The 21,251-nt window shown below is 35.0% G+C and overlaps 1 protein-coding gene across 3 annotated transcripts in view; it reads left to right on the forward strand.

Annotated features, from left to right (window-relative positions):
• Robo2 (roundabout guidance receptor 2) overlaps positions 1 to 21,251 on the forward strand; it is a 497,708-nt gene that overhangs the window by 425,849 nt on the left and 50,608 nt on the right. For all 3 annotated transcript variants that reach the window (XM_028756254.1, XM_028756255.1, XM_028756252.1), the window contains exons 16-20: positions 1,936 to 2,060; positions 2,876 to 3,047; positions 10,555 to 10,737; positions 18,885 to 18,927; positions 20,327 to 20,454. In XM_028756254.1, coding sequence (XP_028612087.1) covers positions 1,936 to 2,060; positions 2,876 to 3,047; positions 10,555 to 10,737; positions 18,885 to 18,927; positions 20,327 to 20,454 — 651 coding nt within the window. The remainder of the gene's footprint in view (positions 1 to 1,935; positions 2,061 to 2,875; positions 3,048 to 10,554; positions 10,738 to 18,884; positions 18,928 to 20,326; positions 20,455 to 21,251) is intronic.

Consider the following 21,251-nt stretch of genomic DNA (forward strand, 5'->3'; position numbering starts at 1 on the left):
GCCATGTGTACACTTTCTGTAAGAGTGTTTACCCTAAAAACATTTTGTGTCAAATGACACAAGAAACAGCCTTTTGTAAACAAGCTACAAATACCAACAGGCTGATGTTCATGCACAATAAAAGATATTAACTTCATGTTGATTTGCAGTGAGATACATCAACATAGACAGAAGTGAATACATTTGAAAACATACTACTTTTAAGATTTATAAAAAAATACTAACATTTCCAATAATCTTTATGTTCTATTAAGCTTCACCTACACTGCAAATTTGTTCCACCAGGCGAATAATTATAACTTAAGATAACTTTAAGCCTTGTTCCAAAAGCCAATTTCACTGCAGTAGACTTTTTTGTGGAACAGACATTTTTCTGTATTTGGTCCACATTTCTGTGGCCTGATGAATGTAACAAATGGACTCATCTGGACTGAGTCTGAGAGCAATGAACAGTGATTCACGTTCTTTCAGATCTGGAGAAAGAAACTGAGTACTGGAATAATTGACCTGTCAGGGAGCAGCTCAGACTTCTCCTGCTTAGCTAACAACAAGGAGAAGGGAAGCTCAGCTTCCAAGTGTTAGCTTTCATTGCACTCTACTACTTAATAACTGCAAAGCTTGTAGACAAGTGGTCAGATTTATGTCAGTGCTACTTTTTGGAGAGGCACTGTCGCGTAAAGGGACAGAAAGTAGCAAATTGCATTAGCAGCTGTCACTCTTTGTCTTTATCTCAATCCAACTGTCATATCAATGAAATGTGCTGTGGTTAATTTACCAAACATGGGACACCTCCTTAGCCGGCCTTTGAAATGTATTTGAGGATATTTGTAAGGAGTACAAATTGTGAAGTTATGAAGGCATTGATCGTTAAAGAAAGCATTTAGTCGTCCACAACTCTTTGTTTTAACTCTCTAGACAGATTTTTAGTGGTATCTCAATGTTCCAATGTTCTTCTTTCTACTATTGAGTTAAATTAAGAAGGTCACTGATAATGGCTGAGTTCTGCACAGTTAGTGAATGTTTCCTAGCTCTGGGAATCCCTGAAAAGGGCACCCTGCAATCTAAATTCAGAAACTGCTCCTCACTCTACGCTTCTCAGCATGGTTGTAATTAGTTATAGGAGAAACTATAAAGAAAGAGAATGACTGTCGGAAATCAAAAAAGAAAATCCCCATTTCACATCTGACCCAACATGAGCCTGTTAGCATTTTATTTGGAAAGTCCCTTACCCAGCCACATAAAATACATTTTAAACCTTAAATTATAAGCCAGTTCTTAATAGTCAATTATTTGTCCCAGTATAGAAAGAAAAGCATTGTATTATTTTTTAGTGAGATTTATAATTTTATTTTTGTTTTTACATAGTAAACCTTATCTCAAGCAATACAAAAAAAAGGCCAGCTTATAGAAACAATTCTTGTTTGCATTTTGGAGTAAATCATCTGAGAATATTTTTGATTCAAGTATTGTGATATATTCTTCTAGACATGCAGTTGTTACAAAATATTAAAGATAAAACACATAATTTCTAGATTCCAACATTCTGGTCTTAATTTCTGACTTCTTGTTTGACATCAGTAAATATATTACAGTGTGGAAATCATATTCAAAACTGAGATGAGTGTTTTTTCCATGTTCTAAGGTCATCAGAAAGATTTAAAACTAGCAACACACTGTCCTACACAGGAAAACAGCCAAGAATGCAATCTGGTTAGTTTGTTATTGAACGTATAATACTCCTACTCACTGTATCCATGTTAAAATATGCATTGAACTTAAAGATTGCTTATAAATATCTTGTCAGTTGTTAAAAAATATAGGCAGATCCCAAACAACTGGAAGGCAGAACCTTAAAAGTCTTGTCTTTATTTTCATGTTCTGTAAGCACATGCATACCAGAAATTGTTGTTTTCAATCCATTTATTTTCTCTGCAGCCCCAAGTGCCCCTCCCCAGTCTGTCACTGTGCTGACAGTTGGAAGCCACAACAGCACAAGCATTAGTGTTTCCTGGGATCCTCCACCAGCTGACCACCAGAATGGCATTATTCAGGAATATAAGGTAAGCCATACTAACAAAGGGAGGCCTATAGGATGTTTTCTCAATAACTCTTAGGACCATTGCTACATAACCTGTCCCTAGGGGCTCAAAAATGAAGTGTCAGCTTTGGTTGTATTACAGGCAAGGGCAAGAAGGCATAGGGAATGAGAAGCTAATATCAAGGTCAGAGACTTACAACCCATTTGGAGAATCGAGAGTGGAGTAGGTTCCAGTATAATAGGATTGAAAATGATGGAAGGAGTGGCTCGAAGTAGAAGTAAAGATCTCACTAAACCCACATTTTCCTGTCTTATCAAGGAGAGATAATTGAGTGTGAGGAATGTAAAACTGGGCTGGGAGTGAACAGGACTGCCAAGGCCAGCTTGCATTGTGTTTTCCCATGGAAAAAAAAGTATGGCCATTGAAACTAGATTTCAGAAGGACAGCAAAAAATAATTGTCTCATTTTTGCACTTATGGAATGATTCATGTAAATGAAAAATATCCCTGTTTTTTCATTATTCCCATTGATGTTTAAGATGCAAACTGTGTCGGACTTTTTATAATACAATTTTGCTAAATCATGACGTGGTTATACATTAAACATTGAAAAAATTCAATGCAATAGGTTTTTTTGATATTTTTATGTGTTTTTATATCTCTCCAGAATTTGGAAAACAGCATGCTAGGTATGGATGGCTAGGATGTCATTTACAAACACCTTTATAAGATGATATAATAGATTAGTCACTATGAACAAATATTTATTTGATTATAATAGCCAAATTCTCAGATAGGGAATTTCATACTGTCTCTTTTTGCTTTCCCTTTCTACAGATCTGGTGTTTGGGAAATGAAACTCGATTCCATATCAATAAAACGGTGGATGCAGCCATTCGCTCTGTAGTAATAGGTGGCTTGTTCCCTGGAATTCAGTACAGGGTGGAAGTGGCAGCTAGTACAAGTGCAGGGGTTGGAGTAAAAAGTGAACCACAGCCGATAATTATTGGTGAGTATCGGTCCATAGAGGCTGAACTTTGCATCTATCCTTGGACAATAAGACAGACAGTGGTTTGGGGTATTCATCTTGATCACAGTATTTGTGAGAGTTGTTTGTCAGCTATATAGGCAAGTAGATTAGTTAGCATGAGTCCATACATATAATTCACACAAACAAGTATTTGCATATATGTCTTATAATCTTATAGCTACCACCACAAAGTTTTATTATTAAAGCTTCGCTAAAAGAAATTACTTGTATTTAATAGATCCACTAGTAATTCTGGTTCAATGGAAATATAGAAAAACAAGGCAATCACTGGAGAGTGTATTTTGACTGAAAGCTGTATACTTCCTCTATGCCACTATGTGTCAAAATGAGAAGCTGCCTAAAAGAACTTGATAATGCAAATATACAAGTAAAAGGAAAACTTCATCTATTTCTATTCAAATTCTTTTTTTTATTGGATATTTTATTTACATTTCATATGTTATCCCCTTACCCCATCCCCCACCCACCCGGGAACCCCCCATCCCCTTACCCCTCCTCCTTCTTCTCCGTGGATGTAACCCCCACCTACCCCCCCACTCCCACTTCCCCACCCTCAAAATTCCCACCCCCTGGGGCATCCAGCCTTCATGAGGCCAAGGATCTCTTCTTCCACCTGTGCCCGGCAGGGCCCTCCACTCTTACATATTCAGCTGAAGCCCTGGATCCCTCCATAAGTGCTCCTAGGCTGGTGGTTAGGACCCTGGAAGCTGTGGTTGGTTGGTATTGTTGCTCTCCTCATGGTGCCACAAACTCTTTCAGCTCCTTCAGTCCTCACTCTAGCTCCTCCATTGAGAACCTCATGATCAGTTCAATGGCTAGTTGTGAGCATCTGCCTCTGAATATGTCAGACTCTTGAAGGCCTCTGAGGAGACATCCATATCAGGCCCTTATCGGCATCAAATTCTTGAATAAAAGCTTTCCCCATCATTTGAGGTGATGTTTATCTGTTCTTGATAAGAATATGAATGAATTTACCTAGAACATGACAATTTGTGCCTGGCCTTTGACTCAAGTGGTGTTCTGAGATTCTTTCTGTATTTTCCAGTTTTAATGCCTGTTTACTGAATTGTGTTGAATCCTTTGTATATGCTCTATTTTTTAATCTAACTTTTTATTTATAAAATGTGAATTCTTGTGGGAGCCTTTGTAAGACACATATCTTTATTCCTTGGAAGAAATCCTTGGATGTAGCATTAACAGATAATAGGATTATATATTGTTAATGTTTCTTGAAGTTTCTAAACAATTTGAAAATTGTAAAACTTGAAATTTCCAGAAACCAGAAAAAGAACTTTCAGCTTTTCTGCATTATCACTGAGATTTGGTATTGCCATTCTATAACAGGAAGCATTCCAGTGGATGTAAAGTGTGCATCTTTATGATTTTAGCTTCAAATTAATTTCATGCTAATGATGTGTAACAACTTTACCTATACTAATTTCTTCTTTCTTTGAATATTGGATGAAGTTCTTGGTCATTTCAAATACACACACATACACGCACAGAGAGAGAGAGAGAGAGAGAGAGAGAGAGAGAGAGAGAGAGAGAGAGAGAGGAGTTTTTCTAGTCCATGAGTTCTCTATTTATTTTAATAGTGCCTTTCAATAAGTGTTGAATTTTAATGAAGTACAATTTAGCAATTTTATCTTTTGTATATATTGTTGTCAGAGAAATAGTGTTATATCTCTACACAGGGCCCTTTAATTTTTTTCTGGAAGCTTTATAATTAGCTTTTATGCCTAGGATGATAATTGATCTTCAGGTAATTGCATGGCATTGAAAGGCTTACATATTCTATAAATTTATTAAATGGAATGGACAGAAACTTTTGACCAATCCCTTAATGAAGTAAATGTATATGAATCCCTTTCAGGGTTTATAGCATTTATATATACCAAACGACAGTGTTTACATTGCTCTAGTAAAGGCTCTTTAAAATTTGGTAATTTGAAAATGCCATCACTTTCTTCTACAAAAATGTTCTGTGGCCAGGATAGGCCTTTTACTTTCTACATATTTTTCCAATCAGACGGTCAAGTTCTATAAAGGCATCAAGGAATTGCAATCGAAAAGGCACTGAATCTATTTGTCAAATTGAGTAAATGTAGCAGTGAGTGCTTCCTAGGAACATAATACATGCTTTCATTACGGAAGTCATATCTACCACTGTGCACCACTGTGTCAAATGGTTTGAAGACTATTCTAGTTTTTATGTTATATGTGAACTTCATTTTAATATTTCTTTCTCCACTTTTGTTGACATGCTAAATTCCACTAAAGAGCCTTAAAGGGTAAATCATCTTTGTATTCCTGAGAATGAATTCTACTTGGTCATTATTATACTCCTCGTGTCTGTTGCTGGATCTAGTTTAGTATCGTGTGATAAAGAATTGTGAATTTGTGTTCATAAAGGACACTGATTGGAGAATCTTTTCATTCTTGTGTCTTATTTATCTTTTAGTGTCTCAGTCAGGTTTTTGAATGAGGCTGAATGCCCTTAGTAGGTGGGAAGTCTCCCGCTCCCCTATGTTCTTCAGAAGTTTTGATACAACCTATGTTGTCTCTTCCTTAATATTTATTGACTAGGTAATATTAACCATACCAGAGGAATTTTGATTATTTTAATATGATCTTTGTTAATGGTGAACATTGTTCTCAAATGGTTCCTTTCTACATATTGGCTTCCTTTAAATTCTCTATCATTCTAGCATTTTAAGCTGTGAACTCGGACATGTCATGTAAATGGCATAGTGTTTTATCACTGTGGCAACCAGCTTGCTTACAATGTAGGGCTTGAAGATGTCATTAAGGGAACCAAAAGCTCATCAGTGAAGATGGCTTCGATGCAGCTCTAGTCTGTAAACTCTTTCAACTCCCTTCACTCTATATAGACAATACACTAAACGAAAACATAGAGTATACATTCATTAAGAGTTGATAAAGCATTCATTGATTTTCTAATGTTGGGAAATGTTACCAGGACAGGATATCACCAATTTCTGAGTGACTGTTTCTTCTCCTGAAGAGAGATATACTTTGTATGTAGTCATAATGTTAAATGTTTTAGACTTCTCAACTTTTCTTTGTTTGCTGAATGGATGGCATTGAGACGAAAAGTTAAAGTATTACCTTTTCTCTAAATTGCCTTTCCCTTCTTAATTAGTTGTTCAGACTGAATTAATTCCTTAACCTGAGGGAAACTTACAAACTTGCCCTTCTGAGATTTTCTGAAATAAATTGGAGTAAGGAAAAAATACAGGTATACTCAAAAGGATTTAAATATACATATATTCATATACATGTGTATGCACAAGTATATATTTTATTTAAAGTCGTTATAAATAAGCCTTTTATTTTGAAGATATGAAGGTCCAGGTGGGATGTCAAATACTGGTAGTCTATAATCACATTACTATGAAGGCTAAAGAATAAATTCACTACATTGAGACTAGCATAGGCTGTACACTGACCCCAAGGCCAGCTATAGCTACATACAGAGACTCTGTCTCCAAACAAGATGAAATGAAACAAAAATATACATGAGTGTATCTCCTTTCACTGTAGGTTCCAATTATAAATTACATCATTGTTGATGGACCAAGGTACTTTGCTTTAGAAGAAAAGGATAATTCTTCTTGAGACCTCCTAAAAGGGAAACAAACATGAGCTGTATTTACTCAATATGGTTTTTCTTACTCAAAGATAAGTGAGATTGCCAAATAACTATACTTCCGTTTTATGCCTATTTTTCTATTGTACATGGTAAATAAGAAATTTCTTAAAGCAGAAGAAATTTTCTTCTTTTTCTTGTCGTTGTCTACACACAATATTTTGGAGACCTCTTTCTGTTGGAACCAAGAAAACATTATGTAATATCAATGCTGTGTCATAACAAGCACAGTTCTTCTCCGAACAATTGTAGCTTAGCAAAATAATAGATTTAATTTAGATTATGTTAAATAAATTGCAAAGTTCTACTGAATTTCATTACTTCTAGAAGACTGAGTCCCTAACTGGATTTTGAACACCCTTTATAATCCATGCTAGTATGGCAAACAATTGTTCAAATTTTTCTAGAAATAAAACAATAAAACGACTTTCCTGTCTCCTATTCAGGTAATTAGAATATGCTATACTCAAGAGGCAAACAGGGAACACAATAGTGTAGTATCAGAAATGAGGACATGCACATGTGTAAGTCCAGTTCGACCCAGAAAAGATTTTGTCCTCCAGAGATTTGCTTCTTTTTAATATCTACTGCTATCCTGAGACACTTCCTAATTGTTTCTTTAATTATCCTCCCATATCAAGCTTCACATCTTGTCTGATAATGCTCTTTACACAACTGCTACTTCTCAGTCAAATAGTAGCTTAATGATGGCTAATCTACTTTTCTGTTTCAATTTATGCTTCCCCCATTGTATAGTACATACAGGAAGAGGCATGCAAAGTGACTCCAGCTTACCTTCTCTTCCTTTTACTAATTAAGTCATGCACTGGCATTTGATGCAGTTTGTGGTTCATAATTTTAGACTTCTGATATGCCAGACTGTGTAAAATTTCAGTTATTCCATCTCAGTGTTATGAAGAAACCTATACTTAAATATTGTAAAATAGGATGCATAAACTTACACAGATTCAAATTATTCTTAATCTTTTTGTTTTTGTTTTGTTTTGTTTTAGCAACTTTCTATGTGAAAGCAGATTTCATGTGAAACAGTGTAGTTAAACTAACAGACAAAATGTGAAAAAAATTCATCCATACCAAACAGTGCCTCAAATATCAAAGATTTCAATAGATCAAATAGATACAGATTTCAATAATCGTTCTTAATAATAAAGCCTTTTTTAAAACGTTATTCATCTTTGATGCTCATCATGGAGAGATGGCGATCATTTGTAGAACTATATGCTGTCACAGAAATAAATACATTTGAAACTGATGTGTCTAATTAAGTCTCATTCCAACAAATTACTTTGTTCTTCATTACTCTCCAATGGGAGGAAGGTACTATATTTCATTACTTTCTTTTTGTCTGCAAGAAAAGTAGAGCACAGTGGGTCCCGCCACCCTTGTCTGGGCTCCATTTAGGACAATTGAGAACATTGCTTTAACAACCATTACAACCATTAGCTTAAGAAGTCATAATAGACCATGGCTTACAGAAATATAGCACAGTGCTGAATGAAACATTTTAAGGACTCCCCTTAAAATGGAGCAAGTCTTCTTTTACTCTTTGCTGTATGCTCTGTCAGGGATTTGGGGTTTGTTGTTGTTTGTTTGATTGATCTTTGTTGGCTTTGTAGTAACTGCTAATAGGGAAAAAGTCACCAGATAACCTATTTAAAATATGATATTAAAATACAACTTTTATGTTTACACATACAACATCTAACAATGCATATATTTCAGATAAGAAAGATTTATTATGTAATTGAACTTACTTTAGAAATGAAAAGGCATAAAATATATATAGTAATGAAATATATGTATGTGTGTCCCTGTGTGTGTATGTGTAGTATTTCTATATGTGTGTATATATATATATATATATATATATATACATGTACATATATATGTAAGAAAATTCTAGCATTTATAATAGATAAGCTTGCAATTTTATTTATTTACCAACAACAAATATTTTGTTTCTTAACTTGTAGCCCAGTTAAAGATGGGTTTGAAGAACGGCGACTGTCCTTTCTATTCCAAAGTCATTCAGCAATTTATTTTCTCCCAAACAAGAACTTTTCTACTTTTTAAAGACACAGTGAATGCCAGCACACATTGGTTTCTAACACATGAGGAAAAAGAAAGAGGACTGAGACCTGTCACTGAAAAGTTAAGGGTTAGAGCTGAAAACAATGTGACTCATCCCTGTCTACAGACCATTGTCTCATATTCAGTCACTGGATGGCAAGAAAAGCCCAGGAATGTGTCTTCATTTTCTGTCTTGGAAGCAAAGATAAGTAGGGTAGATTAGAAATTACTTGAGCTCCATGATATCTTCAATCTTAAGCAATTCACCAGATAAGTCTGAAAAACCAGCTGAAGGACTCTTAAAGTGATTCTTTATGCCACATGGCACACAGGTGTGCTCCTCTTACCCTCGCTAGAACACAATGAATTCTCATTCTAGCAAAGACCTCAAGTTCTGGAATTTTGAGGTCTTGATCACACTTTGATTTGGAACTCTCCCCATGCATGGGAAGTTGTAGACTGAACAGTTTCATAAGCCAGGTACCAGTAACACTCCGATTTTCTAACTAAGCTCAATTAAGATAACCCAAAATATCTAAAAGCTTGACACTTGTCTCGAAGAGAAGGAAGACTACTTACAAAACCACTTTAAAAGCAAATGCATTTTACAGTAATAATAAAGAAAGTCCTCAAAAAGAAAGAAAAGAAATATCACAATGAATCCAATATGTGTGGTGTGTGTGTGCGTGTGCATGTGTGCTTAATATTGACCAGATTAAATACTGACCAGAAATGATATTGACATTATATTCACTTGTTTCTCATTTTCTAAGTTTTTAAGCTTTTAAATATGCCTTAAATTTTGTTTTTCAACATCCTTATACTTCTTCAAGTCCACAAGCTTTTAAGTATGGTTTGGGATTTGCTTAGTTGATTTTCTGAGGTCTAAAGTTTTGAAACATAACATGCCTTGATTCAGTGTTAAAAGTCAGATTACTTTTAACTGATCTTAGGAGATACATACATTTTAGCATCTCTTAATGTTTTAATTATACATATTGAGCTCCAAGAACTGATGTTTTCATAATTGCTACTGTTCTATCTAGGGAATTGTAAGCCTTATCCAAAATGAAAGCGTATTTGTATATAACATCATCGTTAGAATATCAGTGGTTATATGAAATTATACTACCTTGTGAAATATCCCTCTTGAAAATAGGCAAAACAGTAGAGAAAAGCAATTCACAAGTATCAGTGTTATGAGAACATTGATAAAGAATCACTTGAACTTGATACGCCAGGGTTGTGAGATAACCTGGAGGGGAGCTCCTCTCTCTCAGAGGAGAAGTTGGGGGATGGATGGACGGATTGTAGGAGGGAGTGACCAGAGGAGTGCAGCTATCATGATGTAATGTAAATAAATAAAAAATAAAAACTATCTAATTTAAGAAAAGTATCTGTCATTTTAGTTCCTAGTAGGGGTTCAAATGTTTGTTTATAATATCATATTGTATTATAAACCTGTAAGTGGTTTAGAGTCTTTCTTTGACAAATAAGAAAAAAAAATAACCTTCCAATGGCACTCATATGATTCAGTACTTCCTTTTAAACTTAAAGTGTTCTTATCAGTAATTCTGACAACCTCTGCATAAAACAAATACCAGCTAAGCTTTAAAAGGACATATCTGTGCCTTTGGCATAATGTGTTTGTATTCCTGCTATTATTTGTCTTATTGTTTACTGACACCATTGTTCCTTCCATAGGGGGACGTAACGAAGTTGTCATTACTGAAAACAATAACAGCATAACTGAGCAAATCACTGATGTCGTGAAGCAACCGGCATTTATAGCTGGCATTGGTGGTGCCTGCTGGGTAATTTTGATGGGTTTTAGCATCTGGTTATACTGGAGAAGAAAGAAGAGAAAGGGACTCAGCAATTATGCTGGTAAGAGACTATTTTCATCTATAAAACCCTCTTATCTTTTGGAATGTAATGTGATGAGAGGAAGAAATGGAATGGAATAACAAATGGATGATTTGGGCTTGTTATAAAAACCCGCTCGGTAAAATGCAATTATAAGCAACATGCTTCAGTGCATTGCTCTTGACCATACAGTTTTATGACCACAGGCAATCTCTCTGCTTGTATCTCCAGCGAAGCATAGCAAGAGTAGACACTGATAAAATGTCCAACTGTTTTCTAGTTCTTCAAATCCACACACACAGAGATCTTGTGTGGTATAAAGACATCTTCTGAGACATGTATTTAGACAAGGGAGTTATTAAAATTCTCGGAGAAAGAAGGAAATACTTGAAAATCAGCTTTTAGTATGTCACAATGCAGATTACACTGGGAAATGTCCCAGATGGAAATAAGACAAACAAGCCAAAATCTCACCAGAATTAATAAAACTGATGAGGCATGAATGAAGTGATTTACTGTTCCCTTAAATCGGTGTCTATTGCAGTGTGAGCAAGCAGCATTTTCAAAAGCAGGAATAGGAGGAAGCAAAAGGAGGAGGAAAGGAAGCAGAAATGGCTGCAGGAGAAATGAATGGAGAGAGAGCCTAGATGATCTGAGGCACTTCCAAAAATACTTTTCTTCTTGTATAAAGCAAAAGGGCTTCAAGGATATTGGACGTTGCCCATTTAAACATCTGCAAACGAGAAAGAAATGAGTTGGTGGCTGGTACAGAAAGAGAAGGAGGGCGTCTAGAAGTGGGGGAGATAGAGACATGAAAATTATTGTCAGTGGCTGAATGAATGAATTCAGGATTGGAGCTATATGCTATTACAATTTATACGGCAGTTAGTTTTCACTACTCTCCATAGCATCAATAAAAGGTAGTAACTCTCCTTAGAGATAGTTACACATACTCTGCAGAATTTCACAGAAGTTTTAATTAGGGTTACTATTCTTTTTGTTTTGTTTTGTTATTTTTTGTTTTTGTTTTTTTGTTGATTTTTTTGTTTTTTTTTTTTAATTTTTCTAGACAGGGTTTCTCTGTATAGCCCTGGCTGTCCTGGAACTCACTCTGTAGACCAGGCTGCCCTGGAACTCAGAAATCCGCCTGCCTCTGCCTCCCAAGTGCTGGGATTAAAGGTGTGCGCCACCACTGCCCAGCTTAGGTTTACCATTCTAACACCTGGTAAATTCTCTGTCAAATTCAGTTATTAAAACATTTATGCTAGAAATGGAAAATTGAATACAATGTCTTAACAGGAAAATATGGAAAAATAACACTCACTTGGTTGTCTTGCTCGTTATGATACAACAAGAAATATAGTGACTTAACTACAACATGGTTCTTACATGTCTGTAGCATATGAAAATGCAGTGTATTAATTACTCATCAGGCCTTAAAAAGGCATATCATATCCATTGACAAGAAGTTTCCCATCATCTCTTCACAGTTGTCAAAGCTGCCTGTTTCCTTTCTCTTCATCACCTAAGTGTTCAATCTTGCACCATTTAGAGTTCCTTCCCTGAAAGGGACAGTCAATAATAAGTGATGGGGGCAAAATCTTACTCTTCAATAGTATTTCAATGCCTTTTTTATAGCCCAGCCCTTTCCCTTCACTCCTCCAGTTGTTGTCTATCATCCCATCTGTTCCATCAGTCACTAAGCTATATGTCTTTCTGTGTTATGTTCATATCAGCCATACAAAATATAAGGAAGGCCTGGTTTTTAACTCAAGGACATTTGGGGGCTTCTTCCTTCAATTGACTTAGTGATAATAGTAGCAGATAAAGTGTGGAAGTCACTGTAATGAAAAGTCCTAATGTATTCACTAGAGGAACTGTGCCTTTAAAACTTCCATCCTTCTTCAATTGCTGACTCCTGATTAGTAGAATAGCTCTCACGGCACACAGTTTCCACTTTCAGGACAATTACATCAGACAGACATCTCTTCCTGTCTCTCACAGCAGTCCTTTGCAAAACCTATGCACTTAACTTGAAAATATCTGTTGGTCTTTGAGCTTGACAAGAATTGTCCATTTTGTACTGTCATGACTCATTGTGATTGATGCCCGTGAGCCTGGAGAAGGACTGCTAACTCAGAGTGTGCTTTGCCCTTCAGATATTTGGAAGAAGGCCAAGCTGAGAGAAGCCTTTCAAAAACTTTAATACTTAATTGATAGATGGCTGACTCTGAGGATAGATGTCCTCTATCTTTGTCATTTGCCTGCTAAGGATTCCTGCTCTCTCCTAGATGGGAAGCAAATGAAAATTTGCCAAATCCCTGGAAAGTAGCATTTTCTATCTGGCTTGTGATAGTGTCTCCATATATTCTTTCCTAGTATCAGGTCTTCTAACTTTCAGGATGTTTATCTTTTTTTGTATGTACATAAAGTAGACAACTTGAGATTTTAAATGAGAATGGAGAGTTATGCACATATTCTCAACAGTTTGTAGCTATGGTTTCCATGAACGAGTGGATGATCCATTCTAAAAGCACAGAGTAGTTATGAATTAATTTTTTGAACATATTTTATAACAACTATAGAGTAAATGTGCAGTGTTTGTCTTTTTTATATTTCTTTTCACCAAAACTTCTCTTGGAAATTTGATATTTTACCATTATGCATACAAGGTCAGATAAGACTAGAGCAGTGTCATTTCAATATCAGGATGAGATTTCTGAAGTGTCTACTGTTTCATCAGTACATGTGGCTGCAGTCTTTCAGGTTTAGGTCTGTGTGATCTCTAATAATTATCTTATGGTGGGAGTCACAAGTTTCAACAAATCAAGTCAATTCAGAGTCAGCTTTAGATCATTATATGACTTAAAAGTGTAAATGTTTATAGGATGATGCGAAGCTGCGTTGAAGTATTAAGTGGAAACTTATGAGCTGGCTGATTATGTTATTTTGAAAATTGAATTAAAATATAGATAATCGTTTGATATAATCTCTTTATTGGGCATCACAGCTAAATGGATAAAGAATAAAGCTAAATGGATAAGAAACAGGATTATAGAGCTGGTCAAGATTGGCTAAAGCATCCCTTTTTCCTACACCTTTATCCCAAGTCTATTCTTAGCTCCTACCGAAGGAGTAAGAAATAATTACTGGAGGCAGAGAAACAGTTTGCAGGGTGAAACATGAAGTCTGGCCGCCCACATACAATATTCAGGACAAACACTCACTGTATCTCATGTCTTCTCTGAAACTTGGCTGTATTATTATTATTATTTATTATTATTTTTATTATTGTTGTTGTTGCTGTTGTTGTTGTCATTGTTATAAAAGTAGTATTGATAAAGTTTGAAAAGAGAAAAAACAAACAAACACAAAACTCTGTTTCTCAGTGTTGATAACTTTCTTTGGGTGCCAGTGAATTTATCATATTTACTAGAATCTAATAAACTAACCCTCATCTCATAAGCAAATATCAAGAACAAATACAGACACATGCATTCAAGTCATCTTGGAGGAGAATCTAGTCTAAACAGGTTTTGCTGCTCTGCACAGCCAAAAGCAGGGGATTTTCAGGGCAAGCTTGCACATCATTTTTGCAGTCTTTCTTCTTTGCAATTATTTTCTTCTTTGCAATTATTTTCTTCTCATACTTAAATTCTCAGATACAAACGCATGGTACCATTTTGCTCATGGGTATATATGTAATATAAGTCTTCACATGAAAATGGTTGTTCAATAGGTCCTTATATCTCACATTATTTGTGCCGTAGCTTTTCATGACTATAGAGCAGGTAGTCACATTTTCATCCATTTTCATAGAGGAAGGTGTTCTCCTGCTCCCTGTGTCAGAGGATTCTGATTGCAGGAAGAATTTACAACTTCAGATGATAGAAAGTAAGAAACATTTGAAGAGAGATTTATAAAAAATATTTAGATGAATTTTTGATACAAAGTAGACATATGATAACAATTGCAATAGTTTTCATAGCCAAAATAGTGAACACTTAAATTTTGAAAAAAAAAAGAATTAGATTGAAACATAATATACATTATATGTACACATATAACTGAATAGTGTTTATAAATATTACAAGTATCTCATGAATACACATTTCTCATTTTTTTCTTTAAAAATTTTAATTAATGTATTTATATTATGTGAATGAGTGTTTTGACTTTGTGTATATCTGTATTCCAATTTGCATGCTGGGTTCCTGTGGAGGAAGAAGAGGAAGTGAAATCTCCTGGTAGTGGAGCTATAGACAGTTGTCAGCTGCCATGTAGTTGCTGGGATTTGAACTCAGGACCTCTGGAAAAGCAGCCAGTGCTCTTAACCACTGAGCAATCTCTTCAGCCCCTACTTTTCTTTAAATTTACAATTATTATACTAATCAAATTTTAATGAAATATGGCCTCTGTTCACTTGTAAAGAGGTATGTTATATTATGTGAATATTATCTATAAGGTCGATACTTATGAAAGCTTTGTACACATCAACAATTTAATGTGATTGAGGACATTATAACAGAGTAAATACTCTATGCATGGATTTTAGGACTGTTGGTAAAATAGAAATTATTTGACAGAGCTATGCAAAGACAGCTCAGTGATTTGATGGAGTTTTTATAGTCTGATTACCAGGCTTCGTTAATGCTTATTAAAAAGGATTAATACATTCATATTATCATGAAGGGGAAGAAGGCTAGGCTGTAATATTAAAGTTTCAATTTGGAGGAGAAAAATGTGACCTAGTAGAGATAGGCACTCTAGAAGCTTCTTTGCTTCAAAATGTCAATTTACTTCATAGTTACACTTCCTCCCTCTTCCCTCCAGTTCTAGCAGGCATGCCACAAGGATTAATTCTGCCTTGTGACATTAGAAGCAGAGAATGGCTATGCATATGACACAAACTTGGAAAATCTCTTTTCCTCCTGACTTTTATGTCAAAAAAATTCAAATATTTAATGCAATTCTAAAATATTTTAGATGTTCATGTCTGAAGCTACTCTAGGTAGCTCCCTAGAAGTTTCTATGTTGAGATGCTAGCAGAAATTTCTGATTCTCAGTCAAGGTCCTTTCAAATTTATCTCTGATACACACAAAGTGACTGGCCAGTGCTTAAAGAAACAGCGGCTCAGAGTTTGCGAGGCATCCTCCTTGCTGATCCCTGGATCTTTCCACAACAGGGCAAATATTTCTTTGAAATCGAGAACTGCCTCAAACCAGCTCTCTATTGGCTATGACATTATTTTTTTTAATTCTCTCTGCATGACTTCTCAAAATGCTATTGTAAGATCATACACAATTTCTACTGTAGCGATTCAAATTTTCTCATAATTTGTCACTTGCTTTTATTCTGTTGTTAGATTTGTTCTATTTTCAAATTGAAGCACCTAGTAAGAAAGAAATATATTGCCCACTTTCCACCTTCACTTAAAAAAAATCCAGTTAAGGATAAATACCTAATACAATCATTCTGGAGGAAGGGCCAGGCTGATGTTAGAACAGGGACCAGACTGTTCTACAGATTGTGCTATACAATGAGGAGGCTAACTAGGGCTATATAAGGATACCTACTTCCTCAAAAAGATAAGACAGTAGTTAATGCTAGTGTGATAAGAAGTACATGGATGTGTGTGTGTGTGTGTGTGTGTATCCTCATCTCCTCCTTCCTTCTTCATTTTTTGGACAGAAAGATACAAAATAGTAGAGTCTCATGTTTACCAAATTGTATGTGTGAGGGTCATTTTAACTTATATAAATAATTACATAATGTCCTGTAAATATTTTTGTAATTGTTATACAAAAATACATGTCTTCATAGAATCTTTGGCAGCCTGCTATGTCTAGAGCCATTTTAATAAGATTTTGAATGATGATTGAGATACAAAGAGAAAATGAATTTGTTTGAACATAGAGTATGACTCACTTTAAAAACCAAGTCCTTTCATAATTATATTTAATTCCCAAGTAGTAAATATAAAGCACACTATAGCATTCAATAACTGAATATTAGCTCTAAAGAATGCTAACTCTCTGATTAGGTTTTGGGTATTAAACCATAATTCTTTGTATTTTATGGAAAATTTGTCACTGGCTAATTTGAATGTCTTTAGTCTGTTTACGCCTTTTTGTCATATATGTCATCCAAAATTTGGATGGGAAGGAAGAGCCTCTTCATTAAGGAAAACTATGTATCTTCTGGTGTATCCTTTAAGCATCTTTTAACATCATTTTCAGAAGTGTAGCCCACCAAACACTGCCTTCTGGCATACTCACAATGATATAGCATCATCTTAACTCCATTTTGGCCTTAGTATTGTGCTGTAAACCTCATAGCTAGTAAGATGCATGAGATGAGGGTCTGGTAGTCAGCAGTACTGGTTTCAGTTTGTGTCAGTTCATGTGTGTGTTCACATAGGTTTGTGTGTTCTACTCAGTTTATCTAATACCTGCACTATCACTGCTTAATTAATTTATGTTAAAATTTAATTATCAAATGGGAACAATATGGTATAGTTGCACTGCTGATATCAAATCTTAAGCCCCTAAGAGGAGTGATAATCAGTATCATTTTATTAGAGGAGCTGTCTCTAAGTTGTTATGGACACATGTAAAAGTTATGTCTCAATTGTCTCATAGCACATTGAGTGTCTTCCTAAAAGCTGAGACAGCAGTATACGTGGGTGCCCTACATGATATTTCTGGAAGCCACATTATCAGTCATTAAGTATACTAGACCCTTAGAATTCAAGTTTTATTACTCAATGATGCTGTTATAAGAGAAAATGTTACCTACTTGATGACCATTCAAGGGATAGCTTTGCAATACTAGGAATTTGCAAACATTCAAGAGTGATCAGACTTGCTATCTGAAGCTCAAGCAAATGATGAGTCACAGAAAACTTTCAAATTAAAACTGTCTTTACATTGGGAAAATACACTGTATTTAAAATGAGCAAATTCTTTAAACAAGAAATTATTTTTCACATTTATCATCGAATGAATCATAGAGCATATAATTGCTATCATTTAAAGACAAGGGTAAGTGTTCAATTTTCACCCATCATTCCCTGTGATCACCTTAGCTGGTCTGTAAAGATTTGGGTCCAAATTGCAAGATCCTAACAATTCTTCCTTCTAGAGATTTTTAAGTAGCATATATCTTTTACATAGAAGTCTAGTTTGATAATTTAGTGACAAAATTTTATACAAATAAACTTGAAACTATGTGTACAGGTAACTCCACTGAACTTGCCTATTCACTTTTCTTGTAGGAAGAGTAGATACCATTGAGTAGACTCAGCTTTAGCTACTTTTAGCTGCTTAAGGGAATTACATTGAAGCTCAAATACATTTTATCTAAAAGAAGTTGTACACTGATATTCAAATCCTTTGGTCAGTGCTTTAGGCTACTTTCATGTCCCTGGCTTGTGAAGTGGAAACCATTAATTGGAGGAAAAAGAATCATGGCAATCGTGACATTGATTCTACTCGATGTTCCTTGGTGCTTTTGTTTTTAATAATCTACTTAGTATGATAGAAAACTTGAGATATTAACACATAACTGGAACTCGTTCAGTATCAACTACTCACAAATTACATTGTTGTGAGAATAATATTCCATATTAATAGCAGTTTATGTCTACTTTAATTAGCACCATTCGATGAATAATGCCTGGAAGTATGCCTGAAATTATCTGTGACGGGGTGATGCATGTAATCAATAGTTTCTGTATTTTTATTAGAAGTATATTACCAAGTAGAACCATGTTAGTTCTCTTCAATGTGAATTTTTGTATATTGTTTCCTCAAGTAAGATATTCTTTGTTATCAATAAATTATTACATTTGATATTTCCACAGTAATGCTATGACATCCTTCTAGTAAGACTGCATGTGCACCACATGATCCAGTTTTCACATCTAAACACAAATTGCCACTCTAGCTGTTCATTTTGTTTAAAGAAACTTGAAAAAGTCTACTAAATTAGGAGCAAGTGATGACTTTTTCCCAAACCAAGCCATGGTTTGTTGTTACCTCTATAATTCCGTTAATTATACTGTGTTGTAATTCCCAGCCTTCCTCTCTAAACTGAGGCCCAATAGGTAGCTGTTATTAGTGGTGATTAATACTAACTATGTGTGTATGTCTTTCTTTTATTACAGTAACATTTCAAAGAGGAGATGGAGGACTAATGAGCAATGGGAGGTATGCTAAGGAGTTTCTTTTTATTATTATTTTTAATCAGTACTGGGGAAATTCTGTAGTGAGAAGCTATTATTGTAATAAACGATCACTTATAAGTCTGAGAATTCTAGGAGGAATTGAATGGCTTACCACAAGGTTTAATGGTCTATCTGTTGTGCACTTTAGAGGAATCAAGTCCAGATGTTTCATATCTCCCAGATGCCCCTGAAGAAATTAGTAGTAAATATCACAAGGAATGTGTTCATTTGTTAGCAGGATGTTTATTGCATTAATTAGACATTAGCAAATGAAGTTGCTGTTGTTTAAGACTCCTTATTGGCTCTCACTAAATTGCTGTGAGTGAACAATTACACATAATCGATCACAAAGTAAATGATTCATGGATGATGAATAGGCTGTAGATTGATAGGACTGGATTCCACAACTTTGGATACTCAATTGAAATTGATAAAAGCTGATAACAAACCCATATATCCTCATCTGTTTTCCCTTTGCCAATATGGAGATTGTAATTAGGCTCTGGTAATAACTTCCAATCTCCCATTTAATCAATATTTTAGCAAAAAGAGATTAAGTCTAATGAGAGCTAGCGGATATAGCAAGAAGCAATTGAATCTTCTTATTGCAGTTTCCATAGAAACACATGTTTCTCTTAGGGATTATACCAGAAGGGGTCTATCAAAAAAAAGTACAACAATTATAGATGATCTGTTTCTTTGTAAATATGTTAATATTCTGGAAAGGACTCAGAATCCCATCTTTATGTTAAATAACAAAACTCCTCATTAAATGTGATAGGAAAGAAGTTTTCTTCATAGACTATGCTAACGTGTTGAGTCTCATAACTGGATTTTTTACTACCTTTAAAAATTATCCTTAATAGCCTTTTTATTTTTTAGTGAGGGGAAATATGGAAATGTGCTATGGATAGAAAAGTATAAGAAATGTTAATTAATTTTCCTAAAACTATCCACCTCCAATCAAGTATGAGGGTTCTGTGTAAGGGTGACAGCCTAGAGAAAACAGATTGAGTTCTCTGGGAATGGCAGGGAAGGAGCCACTACTCAGAGGAACTGTACTTTTGAGATACCATCTTACCAGAAAAGATGGTCTCAAGATCCTACTCTCCTTCCTATTTCCCACTAGTTCCAGGATGGACAATTGATTTCCTTTTTATGTGGGCAGAATCTCAGGCAAAGCCTCTTTAGTCCCACTGACAGAGAAGATCTATGTATAGCTTTAATGAACTACTAAAGTTATTTAGTTCTTAAGAGCACTTGCAATTTAATTTGAAGTCAATTAAAATCTTATATCTCCTTACCCTTTTTAGCCTGTAAGGATGATATCAAAATCTCTCACTGAGCCCCACAAGCTAATCTTCATTTCATTTCTGTTTCAGCCGTCCAGGTCTTCTAAATGCTGGTGATCCCAATTATCCGTGGCTTGCTGATTCGTGGCCAGCCACGAGTTTGCCAGTGAACAACAGCAATAGTGGCCCAAACGAAATTGGAAATTTTGGGCGTGGAGGTAAGTTGTATACATGAAAGTAATATTATATGTCATCTGGATGTCTACTTTTAGTTTGGTGATCTGGAATTTTTATTTTATTTCATTTTTCTTCTAAACATATTTAGTTTTGTTTATAAGTAAACAAATATGAGGTCACATGTATACAAGGAAAAACTAAAAGGAAGCTTGCAGATCTCAATTTGCTTCTCCAACTGTGTGGGCCCCAGGGAGCAAAAAGAAATTTGAAATTTCCTTATGGGACTGAGTGGATGGCTTAGTGTCAAAGAGGATACAATTGTCAGAAGACTGAAGTACGGTTACTAGTACTCACATTAGTCAGCTTTAAACAACTTGTAACTCCGGCTCCTTTTCTGGACTGTAAGGACACCTGCACTCACATATGCTCACACACATACACACACACACACACACACACATACACTATTGAAATTGATTTTAAGGGGTATCTTTGTTTGTAATTAAGGCAATAAAGACATATAGCCATAGAACTATAATTTGCTAACTACTTAAGTTGACAAGTCTTCTTAATTCTGTATCAATTTAAGTAAAATTAAGGTCTTAAGGAAATCATTAATAATTGAGGAGAGAAATATTGACTGAGCATTCACTTTTCAAATATTAGCACATCGTCAATAAAACTAGAAACTAGGAATTTCAGTGTTTTTCTACATGTTTTGCTTATTTAGTCCTAGTCAGTGTGCTTTATCAAGTACCTCTTCAAGGAATATATAAATTTGATATAATAACCACTATATAATATATCTATGAAGAGTAGATAGCTAAGTAAATAAGAC

Source organism: Grammomys surdaster, unplaced genomic scaffold, assembly GCF_004785775.1.
Source record: "Grammomys surdaster isolate TR1022 unplaced genomic scaffold, NIH_TR_1.0 126115, whole genome shotgun sequence".
NCBI classification, from domain to species: domain Eukaryota; kingdom Metazoa; phylum Chordata; class Mammalia; order Rodentia; family Muridae; genus Grammomys; species Grammomys surdaster.